At 39.7% G+C, this 22,608-nt stretch overlaps 1 protein-coding gene across 1 annotated transcript in view; it reads left to right on the top strand.

Moving 5' to 3' along the window:
- Positions 1-13,338: 13,338 nt before the first annotated feature.
- Positions 13,339-22,608, top strand: part of CENPC (centromere protein C) — a 62,990-nt gene continuing 53,720 nt past the window's right edge. The window contains exons 1-2 of the mRNA XM_045284191.1: positions 13,339-13,416; positions 17,438-17,484. Of these exons, the coding sequence (XP_045140126.1) occupies positions 13,399-13,416; positions 17,438-17,484 (65 nt within the window). The 5' untranslated portion in view covers positions 13,339-13,398. The remainder of the gene's footprint in view (positions 13,417-17,437; positions 17,485-22,608) is intronic.

Genomic DNA, 22,608 nt, shown 5'->3' on the forward strand with positions numbered 1-22,608 from the left:
GAAAATATTTGATTTACAAATAAGGAATCCTACTTCGCGGAATTTCATTTATCACGGTAGGGTCTAGAACCGATTAACCGTGATAAACGAGGGTTCACTGTATGCAAGTTCAAGAAAAAGCTGAAGTAAAGTAAAATATGTCCAGGAGAGTCAGAGTTCAACCTTAATTATATTCCACCTTGATTTAGAGACATCTGAAGATAGAGTTGATGCACTGAACACCTATGATTGAAGACCAGATGAACTGAGAGTGAGATGACATCAAGAAAACCATACACTGATAAGTAGTAAGACAGCAGACAGACTTGCAGCCTCTACTCAACGTCTCCCTTACCACAAGAACTCTGTGCTCTGATAATCTGGTACTCTTTCATTCTCACCTTCCTGACACGATTGCTGAAGACAAAATGGGTGCATAAGCAAATGTGGTGAAAAGAGCAGATGGTGCCCTGCTATCAAAATATATAGTGTCTGGGGTCTTAAAGACTTGAAGTTAAACAAGTCACCATCCAGCAGGAAAACAAATAAGCCCACGTGGAAGAAGCACACCGGCCTATGTGATCATGAGGTGTTGACAGGATCAGGTATAAGGTATCAAAAGATCCAAAACAATCAACTATATTGATATGAAAGAGGGGGGTTTGAAAGAGGGGGGTTTGGGTGGAGACCCAAAGTCCATCTGTAGACAATTTGATATCCCCCCCCCCCACAGAAGGGTATAGCACCAATGAAACGTACATCATTCCTCCAGTTCCTGAATACCCTCATCCTTCCCCATCCTCTCCACTACCAAGACCCAGTTCTACCTCACAAATCTGGCTAGACAGGAGAACACACATTGGTACAGATAAGAGCTCTTGGCACATGGAATTTAGGACAGATAAACCCTTCGGGAACAGTAATGGAAACATATCATGAGGGTAAGGGGATAGTCAGGAAGGGGAAGGGTGAGAAAGGGGGAACCCATCACAAGATGGGATATATAGCCCCCGACTCCCCCTCCCACCCAAGGGGACGAAAAACAGAAATGTGGATGAAGGGAGACAATGGACAGTGTAAGATACAAAATAACAATAAAAATATATAATTAATCAAGGTTACTCAAGGGAGGAAGGGGGAAAAAGAGGAGCTTATACCAAGGGTTCAAGTAGAAAATGTTTTGGAAATGATGATGGCAACATATGTACAAATATACTAGATACAATTGATGTATGGAATGTTATAAGAGCTGTAAGAGACCCCAATACAATGATTTTTAAAAAAGAACGTCATACTTGAAGAAAGAAAATGGTCACCAAAAACACAGGAAGGAAAGGAATGTCAGAGAGATCCTGAAACTTGGTCTAGCTAACATGAATGGAAAAATGAAAGACGTAAAAAGAGCTAAAGAGATTTGAAAGGGCAGCTTAAGAAGAGACAGCAAAGTATCACAGTGAAACATGAGCAGAATTAATGAAGTTAGAAATCTTAAAGGGAGACCACACTTGGCATTCTTCCTCAAGCTGAAAGAACTGAAGAAAAAAAAAATCAATCCGAGGGTTTCAATATTGACTGTTTCTATGGGCAACAATATTAAATGATGCAGGAAGCATCTAAAGAAGATGGAAAGAAAAAAGTGACACTGCCAAAAAGTATTGTTTAACTTTTCATTTCAGGAGGGAGTATATGATCAAAACCTCACGGTCCTGAAGGCAGAAGTCCAAACCAGCCTGAAGGCATTGGCAATAAAACGAGGCTCTAGGTATTAACAGACCATCAATTGAAATGTTTCAACAAACTGATGCAGCGCTGGAAGAACTCACTAGTCTATGCCAAGAAATTTGGAAAAGAGCTTACCTGGCCAATCAACTAGAAGAAATACATACCGGGCCCCATGGAAAGAAATGCAAAGTTGACACAACCTTACTTGCTGAAAGTAAAAAGGATTTAAATCATTTATTATTGAAGATAAAAGACTACATCCCTGCATCATAAAGGAGACCCTTCAACACAAAGTACACAAAAATTCTCACACTGGACAAAAAAGCAGCATCAAGATAAATGGAGAAAAGATTCAATTTGTTAAAGACTTTATTTTACCTTGATTCATAAGCAATACCAATGGAAGAAATCAAACAATGGCTACATTGGCCAAATCTGTTGTGAAAAATAAAACAAAACAAAAACCCTTTAAAATGTTAAAAAGCAAAGATGTCACATTCAAGGTTAAAATATGCCTCACGTTACCCACAGCAATTACAATTGTCTCGTCGGCATGTAAAAGCTGGACAATGTTAATCAGGGAAAGGGAAGAAGAACTGATGTCCTTGAATTATGGTATTGGCAAAAATATTGAGTATTATTATGAACTCTCATAAGAATGAACCAATCTATCTTTTAAAAAGTGCAGCTAAATGGAATTAGAGATGAAGATGGCAAAGCACTTAAGTATTTGTGTTAAATTCAGTATGTGGGCTCTTGCCTAGGGGGAACAAGCAAGCTCCAAACCCGGGTGGTTTTTTAGGGTCCAGAGATGAGCTGTGGTTACACATACACACAGCAGCAGCAGCAGCAGCAGCAGCAGCAGCAGCAGCAGCAGAAGCAGAAGCAGAAGAAGCAGAAGTTAAGCCATAGTTTTATTAAAGCTTAGCGTTATTTCAGGAGAAATGCATTGGGTCACTTTCATGAGTTAAGAAAGACAATTTAAGCATAACTAAGATACACTTCTCTCTGAGAGCAAAGTAGGTCCCCCTTACAAATTGAGATGGGGACATTGTCTAGGGGAACACTTCTAGTTTTTATATGATGCTTTCAAATGAGAGGGTTTGCCACTCTGCAGATGGCCAAGAAAGCCATCATAAGTCCCTCGGTTCCTCCTTGGTCTCATGCATTGTTTTTTCATTACTATCTGGGCTGCAGCACTGGACCAGCATGTCTCGGAATTATCTTCGAGTACATCCTTGTGTAGATTTTCATGCTTCTTATTTCATTTTTGACCACTTCCAATTTTCCTAAATTCAAACTATTCACATTCAAAGTTCCAGTCATTGGAAGATTTTTGCAGTTGTTTCCCTTTACCTCGTGCCCCATTAGCAAATGAAGAACCGGAAGACTCCACTCTTAACAGGCTCTACCAGACTGACATCACTGTGGTTAACTCTCTTCCAAGAAATCTGCTCCTCTTCAGTCACATTTCCAGTGCCCTCAGACAGGAGAGGCCATCTGCCAGCTAGATCTCTGGCAACGTTGCTTCCTTTATTTAGGCTTTCAGCATTTGAAATGCTTCGAAGCTACACATAAGGTTTTCCGTGGCTTCTTCCTCCAAAGAGGGGAGCTGAGTCCTCCTTTGTTGTTTGTATTAGTCTGGAAGCTCTGCTGAAACTGGTTCACTTTGGGTGACCCTGTGGCATTTGAAATACGAGTGACATAGCTGCTAGCATCACAGCAAAACGCTTCAAGACCGATATTCTAGGCATTAGTGAGCTGAAGTGGACTGGTATTGACCATTTGGATCAGGAAATCATATGAATTACCATGCTGGGAATAACACAATCAAGAGGAATGGTGTGGCATTCATTGTCAAAAAGGATCTTGTCAAAATCATTATGAAGTAAAATGCTGTTTGTGATAGGATTTTATCTATCTGTCTTCAAGGAAACCCAATCAATACAACTATTATTCAAAGTTGTGCACCAACCACAAAAGCTAGTGATGAAATTGAAGAATTCTACCAACAACTTCAGTCAGAAATTGATCAAACATGAAATCAAGATACATTGATAGTTATTGGTAATTGGAATGCAAAAATTGGAAACAAAGAGGAAGGAACAGTAATTGGAAAATATGGACTTGGTGATAGAAATGAAGGTGGAGATCACATGGTAGAAGTCTGTAAAACCAACAACTGGTTCACAGAAAATACTTTTTTTTGGCAACACAAAAGGCTATATACACATAAACTTCCCCAGATGGAATACATAGAAATCAAATGGACTACATCCGTGGGAAGACACAATGGAGAAGCCCAATATCAGTAGCTAAAACCATACCAGGGGGTGACTGTAGAACAGACCATCAGTTGCTCATATGTAAGTTCAGGATAAAGCTGAAGAATATTAAAACAAGTCAACAAGAGCGCCAAACGACCTTGAGTCTATCCCACCTAAATTTCGGGACCACCTCAAGAACAGATTTGATGCATTGAACACTAATGGTAGAAGACCTGACAAGCTGTGGGAGAACATCAAGGCCATCACTCATGAAGAAAGAAAAAGGTCATGAAAAAAACAGGAAAGAAAGAAAAGATCAGAGTGGATCTCAGAAGAGACTCTGAAACTTGCTCTTAATCACAGAGTAGCTAAAGCAAATGGAAGAAAGTATGAAGTCAAAGAGCTAAATATAAAATTTCAAAGGGTACCTCAGGAAGATGCAGCCAAATATTATAACAAAATATGTAAGGAACTAGAATTAGAAAACCAAAAAGGAAGAGAACATTCAGCATATCTGAAACTGAAAGAACTCAAAAAAAGATTCTATAGGCAAAATATCGACTGATGCAGGAAGCATCAAGAGAAGATGGAAAGACTATACAGAGTCACTGTATTAAGAAGATTTGCTTGACATTCCACCATTTCTGGAGATAGAATATGAGCAACAACTGATGATGCTGAAGGACAAAGTTCAAACTGCACTGACTGCATTCGTTAAAAACTAAGGGATTGGTGGAATACCCATAGAAGTGTTTCAGCAAGCTAAGAAGCACTGGAAGTACTCACGTGTCAATGCCAGGAAATTTGGTAAACTTCTACCTGGTCAACTGACTGAAAGAGATCTGTATTTGTGTGATCCATGTTCCAAAGACAGGTGACCCAACAGCATGCTCAAACTATAGAATTATATCATTAATATCACACGCAAGTAAAATTTTGCTTAAGGTCATCCAAAAACTGTTGCAGCAATGTATTACCAGGGAATTGCCAGAAGTTCAGGGCAGATTCAGAAGAGGATATGGAACAAGGAATATCATTGCTGATGTCAGATGGATCTTGTCTCAAAGCAGAGAATAGCAGAAAGGTGTTTATTTGTGTTTCATTGACTATCCAAAGGCATTTGACTGTGTGGACCACAAGAAACTGTGGATAATCCTGAGAAGAATGGGAATTCCAGAACACTTCATTGTACTCATTCAAAACATGTATACGGATCAAGAGGCAGTTGTGTAAACAAAACAATGGAATCATGCATGGTTTAAAATCAGGAAAGGTATGCATCAGGGTTGTATCCTCTCATCCTACTTGTTCAGTCTGTATGCTGAGCAAATCATTAGAGAAGTTGTATTATATGAAGAAAAAAGTGGCATGAGGATTGGAGGAAGTCTTATTAAAAACTTTTGATATGCAAATGACATAACCTTGCTTGCAGCTAGGGAGGAGGAATTGAAGCACTTGCAGATGAAGATGGAGGATTATAGCCTTCAGTATGGATTGCAAATCAAAGAACACCAGAATCCTTACAACTGGACAATAGGTAACATCATGATAGATGGAGAAAGGGTTGAAGTTGTCAAAGATTTTATCTTGCCTGGATCCACAGTCAATACTTGTGGAAGTAGCAGTCAAGTGTGGTAAAGAAAGCAGATGGTGCCTGGTTATCAATTGGAATAATGTCTGTGGTCTTAAAGTATTGCAATCAAACAAGCAGCCACATACATGAGGTGTCAACTGAGTCCACCTGGAAGAAGCACACCAGTCTGTGTGAGCCAAAGATGATAATAACAAAATCCAAATAAAATGATGGGAAAAGTGTCAGAGCCTAAATTGTGAACTCCTAATTTGTAGAAGGCTATGGAGGACAGTGGGAGCTCACAATCCACCTGCAGACTATCTAGTCAGAGTAAGCCCTGCCACAGGCAAGGGACTCAAACAGCTTTACTGTCAGACAGACATTATTGTAAACTTGATTACAGTAAATTGAATCATGGTATAATTTGATACTTGGTCAGTTGACCTCCCTCTTGACCCAACCTGAATTTTCTCTAGGCTCAAATATCGCTTGTTTCATGACAGATATTTCTTTTTTGGCTTTTTAAATATTGATGGCAGTCTCTTCTTTCTTACTCTTCATTGTATTTGTATTTTTATAATAATATTAATATTTTTTCTTGCCATTTTTTTAAATTGTTTCCATTGGGTTTCCCAGTTGTGAAGCATAGGAGTGGTGGATGCATAGAGACAATAACTGATGCAATGGTTTATCAGGGCTGTGGAAGTGGGTTGGGGGTAGAGAGGGCGAGGGGATTTGAGGAGCAAGCAATGAATATGGGAGGAGGTAGGGAGCATTAGAACTTGTGATGGTGTATATACAACTCCTTAAAAAAGTGATTTAACTATGAAAGTGCATGATATGTGACTACTATATCAAGAAAACTACCAAAACAAACAAAACTTGACCAATGGTGACTATGGATGAAAGAAAAGAGTTGTTGCTTACAGGGCATTGAATTTGTGTTAATGATGGTGGAATAATTTGGAAAAGGCTATCCATAATGGTTGTACAATATAAAGAGTATAATCAATGGAAGTGAATTATACATGCAGAAGTTGTGGGATTGGATAATGTTTTGCTGTGTACATTTTTGCCACAATTTTAGAAAATTACATGAAAAATAGTGCTTACAAAGAAGAAGAAAGAGTTCTAGAATTGAATGTGGTGATTATTGTGTAATTCTTCTTGATATGATTGAATTATTGAATTGTATGACATGTAGATGAAGTGCTAATAAAACTGGTTTTTTGAAATTAAAAGGACATATTGCATTAGGTAAATCTGCTGAACAAGACCTCCTTAGAGTATTGAAGAGCAAAGATGTTACTTTGAGGACTAAAGTGTGCCTGACCCAAGCCATGGTATTCTCCACTGCCTCATATGCATGTGAAACTTGGACATTTAATAAGAAAAACCATAGAAGAATTGATGCATTTGAATTGTGGTGTTGGAGAAGAATATTGAAAGTAGCATGGATTGCAAAAGGACAAACTGATCTGTCTTTGAAGAAGAAAGACCAGAGTGCTCCTTAGAGGCAAGGATAAGCAAGTGTGTTAGGCTGAGTTGACTAGAGAAATAAATCCAAAGATACTCATATGTGTGTAAAAGAGAACTTTACATCAAAGAGAAATTGTGTCTTGAGAAAACAGCCCAACCCAGATCAAGTCCATATGTCCAATATTACCCCATATACCCGTTACTAATCCATGAATTCCTCTTCAGACTCACACAGCACATGCAATGATGCTGAATGCAATGCAGGAAGATCACAGGCCGATGGGTGAAAAGTCTTGTGGATCCAATGGCAGTGGAAGCATCACAAGGCTGTCTCCTCAGGTCTCCATCACATGGCTCGCTCAGGTGTCCTCCACAGGAAAGTGAAGCAGAGAGCGTGGCCATCCAGGGAGTACGAGAGGAAGTTTCCAGAATCCTCACGAGAAGATCATGCACACAAGGAGGCATCATCAGGCTGTGAAATGATTGACAGACCAGACTCTACCCCTATACTTATTTATCAAGTGGACATGAATTATGTAAGTATCACAGCAAGACTCGTCGTTCTTCCATACTTTAGACATAATGTCAGGAAAGACCTGTCATTGGAGAAGAAAATCATGTTTGGTAAAGTGGAAGGGCAGCAAAAATGAGGAAGGACCTCAGCGAGATGGATCGACACAGTGAGTAAGTACATCAATGGGCACAGACATAGAAACAATTGTGTGATGGCACAGTTCAGTGCTTTTTTTGGTTTTGTTTTGTTTTTTAAATTATTTTATTGAGGGCTTGTACAATTCTCATCACAATCCATACATCCATCCATTGTGTCAAGTACATATGTACATTCGCTGTCCTCAGCATTCTCAAAGCATTTGCCCTCCACCTCAGCCCTTAATATCAGTTGCTCATTTCCCCCCTCCTTTCCCACCCCCCTCCCTCATGAACCCTTCATAATTCACAATTTATTATACTTTTGTCATAAGTTACACTGTCCGACGTCTCCCCCTCCTGCCTTCTTCTCTGCTGTCCCTCCCCCAGGGAGGAGGCAATACCTAGATTCTTGTAATCGGTTCAGTTCAGTGTTTTTGCTGTTGAGCATAGGTAGGGTCACTATTGGGCTGGAGCTGACTCAATGGTACCTAACATGAAAGAAAATGTTTTGGATCGCTGGCTGCAAAACTGATGATCTGTTGTACAAACATTCATCCAATTAACAGTAAGTAGTAAATACCTAAGAGGAAACAAAAAAGTTACCCCTTTTGAAGTTCCAAAAATCCAGTCTCTATGAACTTCTAGTTGACCTCTCTGTCTGTATCTGTATCAAACTGGCTCAACAGATCCTCTTGCATGCCACTATTTTGATCGAATGTCACTCTCTGGATTGTATTGGGAAATCCAAGTCTGTGTCCCTAGTTACCAGTAAAATGCCTTCATTCGCTTCCATCTTCCTACAAAAACTGATAGAAAGATCAGCTCTTTGAGCTAGCTGACCATCACACAATGCTTTTTGGTACTCATTCAGCTGAAAACTTATTGAGACCAACATTTTCACTTAGAATTGCAAATGCCACATCATATAGTAACCTAAATTCACTTTTCTTTCTTTCTCTTTCTGGAGTTCAGCCACATTTTCTTCCTTTGTTGAGATTTATTGTCTCCCCTCTCTTGGCTTCTTGCTGAGATCACCCTTAAAATGCTTGATACATCTAAAAGTTGTTTTATGTCAGGCAGCAGTGCTACAAATTTGTTGCAAAGCTTCATTGTTTTGGGAAGATGTTCACTTGAGTTTTGTTTAAAATTTGCTTAGTCCTGACCTCACAAAAATTTTTCCCTTGTAAAAAGCATAATTTTATTTGAAGGCACTCTAATAAAAGTGGATCCTTGGTGTTGCAATGGGTTACACACTGGGCTGCTAACCTCAAAGCCTGCAGTTCAAACCCACCAGCCACTCCACAGGAGAAAGATGCTTTCAGCTCCCATCAAGATTTATAGGCTGGGAAACTTGAGGGAGCCGCTCCACTCTGCTCTCTACTGTCTCTCTAAGTCTGAGTCTATTCGATGACAGTTGGTTTGATTTGGCTTTAAAGTGTCTAAGACAGGTATAATTCTGAGATCATTTGTCTGAAACCATCTACTGGTAAAAGACCCATGTTTACACATACTTTACTTGGGATCAACTTGTACATGTATGAACTGGAAACATAGCAGCGATGCTTTCTGGTTTACTCTAATACTTCCATAGGTATTAATTTTATATACTGCAACCTTGTTTTAATTAATTATTAATTCACACACACACTTCGGTAAGTATATATGACAGAAAAACTTAAGTTTAATTAATTGTCATAGTAATTCAGAAAGACTTGATTTTTTTAATTATAAAAATTTTATTGCATTTCAAGTGCTTCCTTGCCAAAGCTGGAGGCAAGGATTATTTTAATTTTATCTTCACTTTTTGATGACCAAGGTATAAGGATATCTACTGCATAGGACACATCTTTATTTTATTTATGTATTTGATCTTGACAGATCTGGTGTCCTTTAGTCTGGTGGTGAGGGAAAGTTCTTGATTTAGTCTCCTTTTCCAGGAGCTCAGAGAATCGAATGCTGTTGGCCTTGCTTTGACACTCAGTAGGGATTTTTATCTTTCTGGTGTGTGTGTGTGTGTGTGTGTGTATAAGAGAGAGAGAGAGAGAGAGAGAGAGAGGACAGAGAGACAGACTGTTAAAAATAAATCTGGATTTTATAAATCTCTTCTCCCATCTCCACCCCGATCTCCTAGCAAATTCAGTCTACTAAAGCTGTGGTGGCGTTAAGTACTAGGACAGGAAAACTGTATCTGGGAAATGGGAAACCTCTGAACTTTTCTGTTTTCCTAAGGGTGCGGCTCAATTTCCTCCCAACACCTTTTTGCTCTCCATTCTTCCACTGTACAACTCATTGCATTTAGAGTTTCTTAAGGTCATTGAGTTTCTATTTTATTTTGTTAGTGGAAGCAGGTGGGTATCATTTTACTTGTGGGAAGTTACCTATCTGATTGTGCTTGGTAAAGTTTCTAACTGAGAGGTTAGAATAGAAATTAAATCACAGTTATGGGATCAAATGCCCTGTGTTTATGTACAGCTCTCCAACCTGATACCTATGTGATTTGGGGAAAGTTCCTTAAACTCAGTGCCTCAGGTCTCAGGTTTATAATATAATGATTACAGTAGTGTCTCCCCTACAAAACTGGTCTAAGGATTAAATGAGTTGTTTATGAAAATATACAACAGAATTTGGCATGCAGTATACACTCAATTAGTGTTAGATTAAATCATTACCTAGTCCAAATGGAATATTACCAAGTTAGAATGGTTGGCAAAATGTCTGTATGACAAACCTCCATAGCATTCTCAGTCCTCCATCACCACCGCTGCCAGCAGGTTGATTCTGGCTCATAGAAATCTCATAGTGCAGAATAGAACGGTTTCATAGGGTCTACAGAGCTGTAAAGCTCTGTGCGAAGAACAGACAACCTCAGCTTTCTCCTGAGGAGTTGTTGTGCTGATGGGTTTAACCAGGCATCATCAAACTACGGCCTGTGGCCTACATGCGGCCCACCGAGGACATTTATCTGGCCCACCAGGTGTTTTTGCCCCGTTTGTTTTTTTACTTCAAAATAAGATATATGCAGTGTGCATAGGAATTTGTTCATAGTTTTTTTAAAAATTATAATCCGGCCCACCAACGGGTCTGAGGGACAGTGAACTGGTCCCCTGTTTAAAAAGTTTGAGGACCCCTGAAACTATTGACTGTGTTCAAGTTCAATACTTAACCCATAGTGCCACCAGGTCTCCAATAATATTGACAACTTTATTATATTGTTACTATTTTCTAGGCATTCAATTTAGATAGATCTTAACAGGAATGACCTAGTTCCAACAGCTCAACACTTTTAATATAATTTTCATTTTTCCAAGAAGAGCGTGAAGGAATACTTTAATTAATTTGCCCATACTGGTATAGTTAACAGAGTTAAGCATGAAACCCAGGCAAGACTGATTTCAGAGCCAAGCATAACTGCTTTCTCACCTCTTCAAAAGGGCCTCACTCTGTGATGTTACAGTAGTAGTTGTCTTGAATCATACAACTCACGGTGACCTCCATTTATAACTGAATGAAGTGAGGCCTGGTTCTGAGCCATCCCTTTGATTGGTTGAAGACTAGACCATTGTGATCCATAGGATGTTCAAAAGCAGATTGCCAGGCTTTCCCCCCATGTCTGTTTTAATCTAGAAGCCCCATTGAAACCTGTTCATAACAACACACCAGCCTCCATGGACAAATGGATGATGGCATCCATTGTTTGGGAATCTAACTGGATCTCTTGACTGGACATTGAGAATTCTACATTGAATCAACAATGTGGCTATCTCAACATTTGATATTATTGCTGTTAGGTGCTGTTGAGTTTGTACTTCATGCAATGGTTGAATATTTTGTGTGTGTGTACAGTGTGTATTCCTTCCATCCTTTTTCTATGTTTCTTGCATCAATCAGTATTTTACCTATAGTATCCCTGATAGCATGTAATTTAAGCATTGAAATGAAAAAACCCTAATGCATATATTCAATTGTTGTTAGGTACCATTGAGTGGGTTCCAACTCATAGCAACCTTATGAACAAAACACTGCCCAGTCCGGCACCATCATTACAGTTATGAAGATGTTTTCAATAGGTAACAATTTTCTGATTAAAATTAACTCTTAATTTTTAAAATTAAAGCATAAAATGTTTCACGGACTAACATAACCATCAGATAGGAAAAGATCTTCAGAATATCTTATATAGCCTTCTATTATATAATTAAGGGTATACCCAGAATGGTGCTACAATTTCCCCTTGATGACCTATCTAGTGAATGGCTAAGCAGGTCTCCAGAATCCTTGTATAGAACTAGTTTCAATAGACCACACATAAATGATATATATTTACATAGGCCATTTTTGGGCAATTCTTTGTATAAAAAATATCCTCCACATATTTTTATAAAAGCCATTATTATCATCAATGTCGCTGGGCCATATTCAAAATAGCTGGGCTTAGTGGTGGCTGAAAAGCTGCAGGAGAATCCCTTTCTTTAACATGTCTTCTGTAGTTTCTATCTTTCTCAATTGCCTCATATGCATGTGAGAGTTGGACAGTGAATAAGACTCAAGAATCGAGGAACTTGGATTGTGGTGTAGAAGATTGAAAGTACTGTGGACTGCTACAACGACAAACCGATCTGTCATGGAAAAAGTAGAGTGCTCTTTAGAAGCAAGGATGGGGAGACTTCATCTCACAAACTTTGGATACGTTGCCAGGAGAGACTAGTCCCTGGAGAAGGACATCATGTTTGGTAATGGACAGGGGCAACAAAATGAAGAAGGCTTTAAAGGAGCTGCCTGACACAGTGACTACAATAGGATTAATCATAGGAACCATTGGGAGGATGGCACAGGCCTGGGCAGGACTTCGTTTTGTTGTGCATTAAGTCGCTATGGGTCGGAAGTGAATCGATGACACCTAACATCAACAACAGCAGCATCCCCTTCAAAGGGGAGCCCTGGTGGTGTCCATTGGGCTGTCTCCGTAGGAGAATAATGCAGTGGCCTTTTATATAGTGATGGAGCCGTGGAAACCTTAAACTCAGTTCTGTTGATTGGACCGCAAAGGATTTGTTTCCTTTGCTCCTTCCAAATATAACTTTCGACTCCATAGCACAACTGTGGAGAAGTTTTACATCCAGAAACAGCTCCTGCCTGGAGCTCTGGTAGTGTAGTGGTTATGCGCTGGGCTGTGATTCACAGGCTCTGCAGTTCAAACCACCAGCAGCTCCGGGAGGAAGACCGGGCTTTCTCCTCCCGGTAATCAGTCAGTCTCAAAAACCCAAGGGGCGGTCGCTACGAGCCAGCCTTGACGGGATGGCAGGGAGTTTCCTTTGTTTGATAGCCGTTTTCTAACCCTTGCTTCCCAAATAAAAGACCGGTCTAGCCCCAGTTTGGGCGGGGCCGAGAGAGGAAGCAGGGCGGGAGAGGGCGGGGCTACGAGAAAGACGAGGGGAGGGCGACGAAGGGGCGGGACCAACAGCGGTTTTCTCGCGCTATTGGCTGACGGGGCCCGTTTGCGCATGTGCCGCTTATATTCAAATGCCGACGCGCGCGCGGCGCCTGCGTCGGGGGAAGGAAACTGCGGGCGGGAGTTAAAAGTACCGGGGCCGGTGGGGAGCTCTCTCGCGCCCGCCTTCTTTCGGTCAGGTTCCGCAGAGTCCCGCTTAGCGGACCCCGAGACGTCGGGCCGCTGCCGGGGGCGAGCGTCCTCGGAGATCCTTTTCGCGGGCGGAGCCGGCCCCGACAATGGCTTCCTCGAGTCTGGTGAGTGGGGCCGGGCCCAAGGCTGAGAGACTGAACTTTGAGCGGCACCTTTGGCCTCCTGGAGATTTCCCTGGGAGAGCCACTTACATTTTGAAATCGGGTGTGATTGTGTGCCAGAAGCCGCGCTATTGACTTTTCTTGTTTCTTCTCGATTTCCTCGACCGTCTGCTTCCGTTTTCCTCAGCGGATGTTGTGCTTTCTGCTTAGCATGCTTCCGGTCCCCGGTCCTCCACAGACAGACTTCTCTGCCCATAGCCGAACTAGTGAAACTCCTAAAATGTGCGCTTTTGCACAGACGTGCTAGTCGGCTACAGGGTCTTGATTGTGTAACATTTTTCTCTTCATAGTCGGACGTTCTCATTTGTTTTCCAAATGTCGAGCCTTGTCCCAGCGCACCTTTGGGCCAAGCCTTCATTCGTTCAAAGAAGGCAATTGTGCCTGATAACGGGCTGTGTGTGTGTGTGTGTGTGTGTGTGTGTGTGTGGACTCAGCTTTGTTTTTACGTTTCCGAACTTCCTCAGCATTTTTGAGACATTGCTTATTGTTTACAATGTATTTTAATATTCACCGACTTGTATTTTTTACTGTATCTCCCTTTGCCAGGCTTTGCAGTATTGATCTTCCATATGTAATGATAGACGTGTATGTTAGTGGGTCCATTTTATTAAAGCACTCGTTGATTACATTATATACATGCCATTAGAATAAAGCCATTCTTGCAGAAAGATAATTGGAAGAAAACGCAAAACATTGCCCCAGCCTTTGCATCACTTTTACAACAAAACCCAAACTCTGCCGGCCAGCCCATGCAGGCTCATCGCCACTCCGTGGGACAGAGGAGACGGTAGCTCTTTACAGGAATAGAAAGCCCTGCCCAGTTGCTGGTGGTTTCGAACAGCTGATCATCCCAGCCCAACGCGGAACCACTATGCCACCAGTGTTCCTATTTACACAACCAACTCCAGTGGTTTTCTACTAAGTGAATATTTGACAGTGCCTGGTGAAAATTTTAGTTGTCACATTTGGGAGGCTGCTACTGGCATCTAGTGGATATAAGCCAGACGTGCTTCTAAACATCTGACAATTCACAGGACAGCCAATTTTACAGCTTAACATGTCTTTAGTGCCAACCTTGAGAACCCTATTGAGATATATAATTTCTGTTGTCATTGGTGATCTCTGGACACAGAACTGAAGTTCAATTTAAAATTGACTGAGGAATGATAGTTCTTGAGTATTTATTTAAGGGCTCCTGGTGGCATAGTAGGTCCAAAAAACTCACTGCCATTGAATCAGTTCCAACTCATAGTGCACCCTATAATATAGAGTAGAACTGCCCCTGTGAGCTTCAGGTGCTGTAAATCTTTACAGGAGCAGCAAGCCTTATTTTTCTCTCAAGGAGCTTGGTGGGTTTGAACTGCTGACATTTCTGTTATGAACCCAATACATAACCCAGGTTGCAGTTTAATTTTTGAGAGTAGCAAGGGGTGCTGTATTAGAATTTCATTGGGAAGCGTTACCTCATCTGCCCTATATCCCTGATGTTGCTCTGTCTTGTTGCCCAAATGCAAAGAACATTTAAAAGGAACATGATTTAAGTCCTGTAGCATGTCCAAACTGCCGTTTTGACATAATGTAAATTAACACAGAATTATTCATGGAAGGGATGTTTTGTGAGGTGTCATCAAGTCAGTTAAGACCCATAGCGACTTTATGCACACCAGAACTAAGTATTCTCGGGTCACAAGAGAGATGGAAACACTGCCTTCAGAAGTCTAAGACCTAGAGGGAAGATACAATGACAAACAATATAGCTTCACATCTTGATACTTTAGTTAATAAAAGTTTCTGTGATTTTGCCATAATACTTTTTTGCTTACCCTTCTATGGATAAACGTAGCTATTCCCTAACTAGCCACTTGGAGAGTCAGCAGCACCTCTAAAATAATGATTAAACCCTTCACCCACTCACTTGTTCTAAAGACCATTCCCCACTGAAAGAAACTAGACTGCCCTAGATAATATGGGTTAAGGGTTGAGACTGAGATAGTATAAAATGGGTTCAAAACCAACAGTATATTTTCACTATATTATTTCACGTACATGTGAAGTACAGCCTATTATATTTCCTCCATAGCCTATTGATCCCAGTAAAACCAAGACTAATGAAATATTTGATATTTATAATAATATGTTCATTTCTGAAAACTTGCTCTTAATCCTAATTTATCGTTAGGTGACATCGAGTTTGTTGACTTAACAGTGACACTGTGTACAACATAATGAAACACTGCCCAGTCTGTGTCATCAACACAATTGTTACATGTGAGCTCACTGTTACAGTCATGGTGGGTCTATCTTGTAGAAGAGATTCCTCATTTTTGAGGACCCCTTACATTTTCATGCAAGATGTCCTTTTCCAGAGACCAGTCTCATGATAAGCTATCCAAAATAGATGACAAAGTCTTCCTTTCTAAGGATTATTCTGGCTCTATTTACTCTTAAGACAAATTTATTTATTCTTCTGGCAGTAATCAATACTTTGAATGTTCTTTGGCAATAACATAATTCAAATGCATGTGTTCTTCAATGTCCCCTATTCATTGTCCGGTTTTACATGCGCATGCGGTAATTGAAAATACCATGACACGGGCCAGGCGCATCTAAGTCCTCAAAATGATGTCTATGCTCTTTACCACTTTGAATAGGATTTGTGTAGCTGATTTGCCCCGTGTAATATGTTACTTGTTTTCTTGACAGCTGTATCCATGAGCATCGATTGTGTCCAAGTACAATGATATCTATGATAAAGTCAATCTTTTTCTTGATTAACATGATGTTGTCTATTGGTTCATTTGTGAGGAGTTCTGTTTTCTTTACACTGAGTTGCATTCTGTATTGAAGGTGGTAGTCTTTGATTTTTATCAGTAAATACTTTAAATTCTCTTGGGTTAATAGCAAGCAGGGTTGTGACATCTACATATTGAAGGTTGTTAATGAACCTTCTTTCAATTCTAAGGCTTAGTTCTTCACATATTCCTACTTGTATTTTTTGCTCAGCATCCAGATTGAATAAGTGATGACAGGATATAATTCTAATGTATACCTTTTCTGATTTTAAACTATGCAATATTCCCTTGTTCTGTTTGAATGTCTGCTTCTTGGTCTCTGTATAGGGTCCACATGAGCACATTGAAATGTTCTGAAATTCCTATTCTTTGCAATGCTATCCATAGTTTGTTAAAATCTGTACATTTAAATGCCTTTACAGAGTCTATAGGTTCCCAATTTTATCTGGTCGCCTGCCCTCTTTTCAGAAGAAAAAAAATTACTCAGCTCTCCCATCAATTAAAAGCTTTTGTACTATAGCCCATATCTGCTTTTGCATCCTCCCCCCAACCCCCAAAATGTCATAGTCAATAAAACCCAACTAAACATCTTTCTGGTAGTCTGTGTTTTTCAGTCACTATCCATCTAACCTAAGTAATGATAACCCTTGTCTGCTTTTTATATTGTTTGTTTTATGAATGATCACTTTTATATATTTTCAAACTTCAAAAATTGGTAAAATTAGTTCATTGATGCTCCCTTCTGCACTATTTTTTCGTTGTTTTATGACTTTCTATTTATTTACTATTATTTTAGTGGATTTTGCTGTAGGGAAAGGGGATAAGAATAGATATGAATAAGTGAATTACTAGAAGCCCAGGCAGTTTAGATTTTGATGCTGGAAGATGATGAGGGAGTGGTAGAGGAGGAATCAGTGGTGGAGATGACTAAATCTTATAAAGGGAAGATACTGTGTAGGTCAAGATTTGGAACTAATAAAAATGCGGCAAATTGTTTCCTTTTACTAGATCCAGAACAATTCTTCTTTATGGTAGGTGATTAGCAAATACTTGCTAAATGAAGAACTGAAATTTTCTGGATGTCCATCTTGGGAAGAAATTACTTTCAAGATAACTTTAATTTGGATGTACTGTAAATGAAAATACCAAGTTATTATTTACTTTTCTTCCAGGATCATCTGAAAAATGCTTACAGAAGAAGATTTTGCCTTCCTTCCAGGTGATTTATCTACCTATTCTTTCAAGATTGAATTTATTCCAGTCATCAGAAAGTAAATTTTGAAATGAAGAAAGCTGTCGTCTTTGTTTTATAAATAGTTTGTTTTATATTAATAGAAATTTTCATGCAGTAATGCAATGATGATAATGACCGTGGGAAAATAAATTCATCTGATAACATGGTGGCCCAGGAAAAGGCAGCATCAATTCTGATTAGATGCTGATGTTTTTGTTGTTTGGTGCTGTCCAGTCGGTTCCAGCTTATCCCAGTCCTATCTATGTGCAATAGAACACTGCCTGGTCCTGGTCCTGCTCCAGCCTCATTCATACTCATTGTTTTAGCTCATTGTTGCAGCCCATGTGTGAATAATAGCTACTCGGTTGTTGTACTTAAAGCTGCAGCACATTCAGTGCGGTGAATTGTATACGATCATATTATTTATAGATGTGCATTATTATTGCTTTGAGGCTTTCTTTTAGTTTGACAAACTGGTTAAGTGCTTGACTGATAGCTAAAAGGTTTGTGGTTATACCCACTCAGAAGAATCTCCTAAGAAAGCCCTGGCCTTCTAGTTCTGTAAAACCAGCCACCGAAAGCCTGCTGTAATACATGGGAAATAACTTAACAGTAGTTAGGTTTGGCTTGGGTTTTAGTTGTGAAACCTGTAAAGTTAAGTTTTATGGTTACATATTAAATAGTAATACAATGAGTAGCATGCTTCTGAAAATAAAGATATCATCAACTACTAAATGTTTATTGAGTCTTGAATCTTATTAGATCCAATGGAGCATAGAAATGTGTACCTGAAGCTTGTAGTCCTGTTGCAAAGATGTAGATGTATATTTGTGTAATAATTAACAGAAAATTACTTGTACTATGAAACAATAACTTCTGTGTCATAAAGAAGTATATATAATTAGGTATTAACTTGCATTATAATTGGCTATGTAAGATGCTAAAATAGGGTCTATATATATATTCATATTCAGGAAAGCTTTAAAGTGATACTTTATCTTGGGGTGGTCCTTGAATAAGAATCTTAAAGAAAAAGGTAAAGTAAGGGGTAGTGGGGAGGAGATGAGTCACTCAGGGTGCAGTGTAGCATCGATGAAACATACAGCTTTCCTCTAGTTCTTAAATGCTTCCTCCCCCGCCACTATCATGATCCCATTTCTACCTTACAAACCTGGTTAGACCAGAGGATATACAGTGGTGCAGATAGGAATTGGAAGCACAGGGAATCCAGGACAGATGAACCCCTCACGACCAGTGGTGAGAGTGGTGATACCGGGAGGGTGGAGGGAAGGTGGGGTAGAAAGGAGGAACCAATTAGAAGTATCTACATATAACCTCCTCCCTGGGAGATGGACAACAGAAAAGTGGGTGAAGGGAGACGTCAGACAGTGTAAGACATGACAAAATAACAATTTATAAATTATCAAGGGTTCATGAGGGAGGGGGGAAATGAAAAATGAGGAGCTGATTCCAAGAGCGCAAGCGGAAAGCAAATGTTTTGAGAATGATGAGGGCAACGGATGTACAAGTTCTTTACACAATTGATGTATGTATGGATTGTGATAAGAGTTGCATGAGCCCCCAATAAAATGATTTAAAAAAAAATAAGGTAAAGTACATTTTAGACATAGATAAATAAACAAAGCAACCAATACTTGTATTATGTATGTCTGGAGGAAGCAGACCTGTCATACTTAACCCATGCTATTGTGTTGATTCTGACGGAAAGTGATCTTATAGGACAGAGTAGAACTCCATAGAATTCGTTATTGAATATCAAACTTTCACATGCATATGAGGGACTGAATATATATCATGCTTGGGTCAGGTGTAACTTATTCTTAAAAGTAACATCCTTGCTCTTCAGCACTGTGAATAGGTCTTGTGCAACAGATTTGCTCAGTGCAATGCATTATCTGATTTCTTGGCTGCAAGAGTCTTGTGTACCATGTTCCAGTTACTAGGGGATGTTTGCTGTTAGTTCACTTTTTGAGTTGTGTCATATTGGCAAATGAAAGTCCCAAGGATTTTACTCCATGAATTCAAGTTGACTCTGCTTAGAGGAGGCAGATCTTCCCTGTTGTATTTTGAGTCCCTTCTATTCATCACTATATCAGACAGTGTCTTGTTATCCATAAGGTTTTTCATTGGTAGTTTTCATTCGCTAGACGTTTCTTCTTGATCTTAGTCTAGAACAGCAGTTCTCAACCTGTGGGTCACGACCCCTTTGGGGAGCGTCAAATGACCCTTTCACAGGGGTCACCCGTTTCATAACAGTAGCAAAATTACAGTTAGGAAGTAGCAACGAAAATAATTTTATGGTTGGGGGTCACCACAACATGAGGAACTATATTAAAGGGTTGCAGGATTAGGAAGGTTGAGAACCACTGGTCTAAAAACTGCAGAAACCTGACTACCATAGATATTTTTGTTGATATTTGGAAAACAAGTGACCTTAGTTTCCAGCATCATAGTTAACATGCAAGTCACTACAGTACCACAAACTGACAGGCGATTCTAGAAGACTACATCCATAGTATGTGAACTCAGTGCACATGAGTGTACATGAGTGCATTCATGTATACACAGAGTTGTTATCTGAATTCCAAGCAGATATGAGACTATTAGGCTAAGGACTTTTTGAAATCTTGGATTGTACACGTAAGACAAATAGTGCATCTTAGAGGAGTGTGTTGAAGTGAAAATTGTTAGTATAGTTCTTCTAGCCATGTCTTTGTAAGTTCCACCGAATGATTTGGTGGAACCATACAAATTTTGTTATTGTTGTTTGGTGCCAGTTCCGACCCATAGTTCAGACTCATGCAGTCTCAAACAATGATGCAAAATGCAGGGAGATCTCAGGCTGGTGGGTGAAAAGTCTTGTGGATCAACTGACGGTGGAAGCATCACAGGGCTGGTGCAGATCTCCCAGTGGCTAGCCAGCAGAGGGGTGAAGCAGAGAGGAGGTGGGGAGGTTCCCACAGCCCTCCTTATGAAAAAGTCACACCCACATGAAGGCACCGTCAGGTTGTGACCTGATTGACAGGCTAAACTCCACCCCCTACACATTTATATCTTCTGAAATTATGTAATTACCACAGTTGGCCGGGTAGCTGCTTTCTAAATTTCTTGGCATAGGTGAGTGTTTCCAGTGCTTCATCAGCTTACAGAGACATTTCATTTGGCATTCCATCGATTTCTGGAGCCTTGTTTTTGGCTAATGCCTTCATTGCAGCTTGGACTTGTTCCTTTAGTACCATGAGGGGAAATATCGAGTAGGGCCATGCCTTAAGAACTAATTGTTCTTAGATTAAGGCTGCTGCATTTTTCATTATAAGACTCTTCTTTGCCTACTTTCAGAGTTCTTCCTTGAAATTTACTGTTTAGCTTTTTTGTATCAGTGTCTTATGACATCTACTTTGATCTTTTCAACTCACAGTGACCTTATGTAGGGTTTCCAAGACCATAAATCATTATGGGAACAGACAGCCTTCTCTATGTTCTTGGATTTCTTGGGGGTGGGGTGGGGTTTGAACTGCCATCTTTGTGGTTTGTAGCCCAGTGCTTACACTGCAGTGCCATTTTAATTGAGGTTACCCAGATTCCCTTTATGTTTGTGTAGTTTATTTATTGAGATGGATTGACATGGTGGCATAAAAGAAATGGGCTCAAGAATGGCACTGATTGTGAAGATGGTACAGCACCAGGCAGTGTTTGACGCTTTTGCACACAGGGTCATTATACATCGTAAAATACTTAATGGTACCAACAACAACAGTGTCCATAGCTGAGTGTGTGTGGTGTTTTGTAGTAGTATCTAGTCTCAAATTTATAATCATCCACTGGGTTTCTCGTATTAGGTTTATATAAGATATGTCATTTAACTTGTATGGATTTCAGTTTTCTCTTCTGTAAAATGAAGAATTATGACTCAGTAAGTGGTTTGGCTGAAATATCCAAGCATGTATATCTCTACAAAGCCCCAGATAATTTCATGCATGTGTCCACTGAAAATTTTAAATTAGATGATTTCTATGATCTTTCTATTAAAAAAATTGTATGTTGAGTGGCTTCTTTATGGCTCAATCTTGAGTGATGTATAGGACTTTTTGAAAGATTTTTTTGGGGGCTCTTACAACTTTTGCTACAATCCATACATCAGTTGCTCCCCCACCCCCCTGTGGCCCCTTGATAGATTGTTATTATTTTCATATCGCACACCGACCATTGCCTCCCTTCCCCTCTAGTTTCTGTTGTTCTTCCCCCTGGAGGGGGTTGTGTGGTTATGTGCCTTTCGTTGCAACTGGTACCTCCTTCCTCCCGTCTCCCCCCCCCACCCCCCCTTTGGTACCACTATTCCCATTCCCATTCCCGGGCCCCGTGTACATAAGACTTTTCATACTCAAGAAAGATAGGAACGTTGTAGATCAGGAATCAACAAACTGCAATATTTGGATTTTTTGCTTATTTTTGAAGCATAACCATTGCCACTTTATTTATGTATTATCTGTAGCTTCTTGTTATAGTGGAAAGTTTGCCAAATGCCTATTAAAATTTTTTACTGATTCAAGTTCATGTGTCTTTCATTGTGAATGGTTCAACAGTATATGAATCTCTGGAGAAGTATGCTTAGTGAAAAAAGCCAAGGCAAAATATTACAGTATATGATTCTGTTTATTTAACATTTTCAAATGACAATTTTAGAAATGGAGCAGATTCGAGAGTAGGAGTGGGTTGGAGAAAGAAGGCAGAATAGGAGTTGGTGTTATAAGAAAAGCAACAGAAAGATTTTGATGATGAAACTCTTCAGTCTTCACTGGTGGTGTATAAAATTACATACACAGGGGATGTCTGAATAATAAGATTAGTGATTTTATCAATGTCGATTTTTAGTTGTGATATTGTACTACAGTTTTTCAAGTGTTACAGTTGGAACTTGATAAAGTCTAAAGGGGATTTTTGTATTTCTTACAACTCCATTTGATTCTATAATTAATCTCATAATTTAATTTAAAAATGTATACTATAAATATTTGCATGTGTGCATGTCTTTATCTAGACCTCTATAAATGCCCTTTGCCTCCCAGCTCTTTCCTCTATTTCCCTTGA

This window comes from Echinops telfairi, unplaced genomic scaffold (genome assembly GCF_000313985.2).
Source record: "Echinops telfairi isolate 266 unplaced genomic scaffold, ASM31398v2 ScPeMD7_7468;HRSCAF=8506_0, whole genome shotgun sequence".
In the NCBI taxonomy this organism is placed as follows: Eukaryota; Metazoa; Chordata; class Mammalia; order Afrosoricida; family Tenrecidae; genus Echinops; species Echinops telfairi.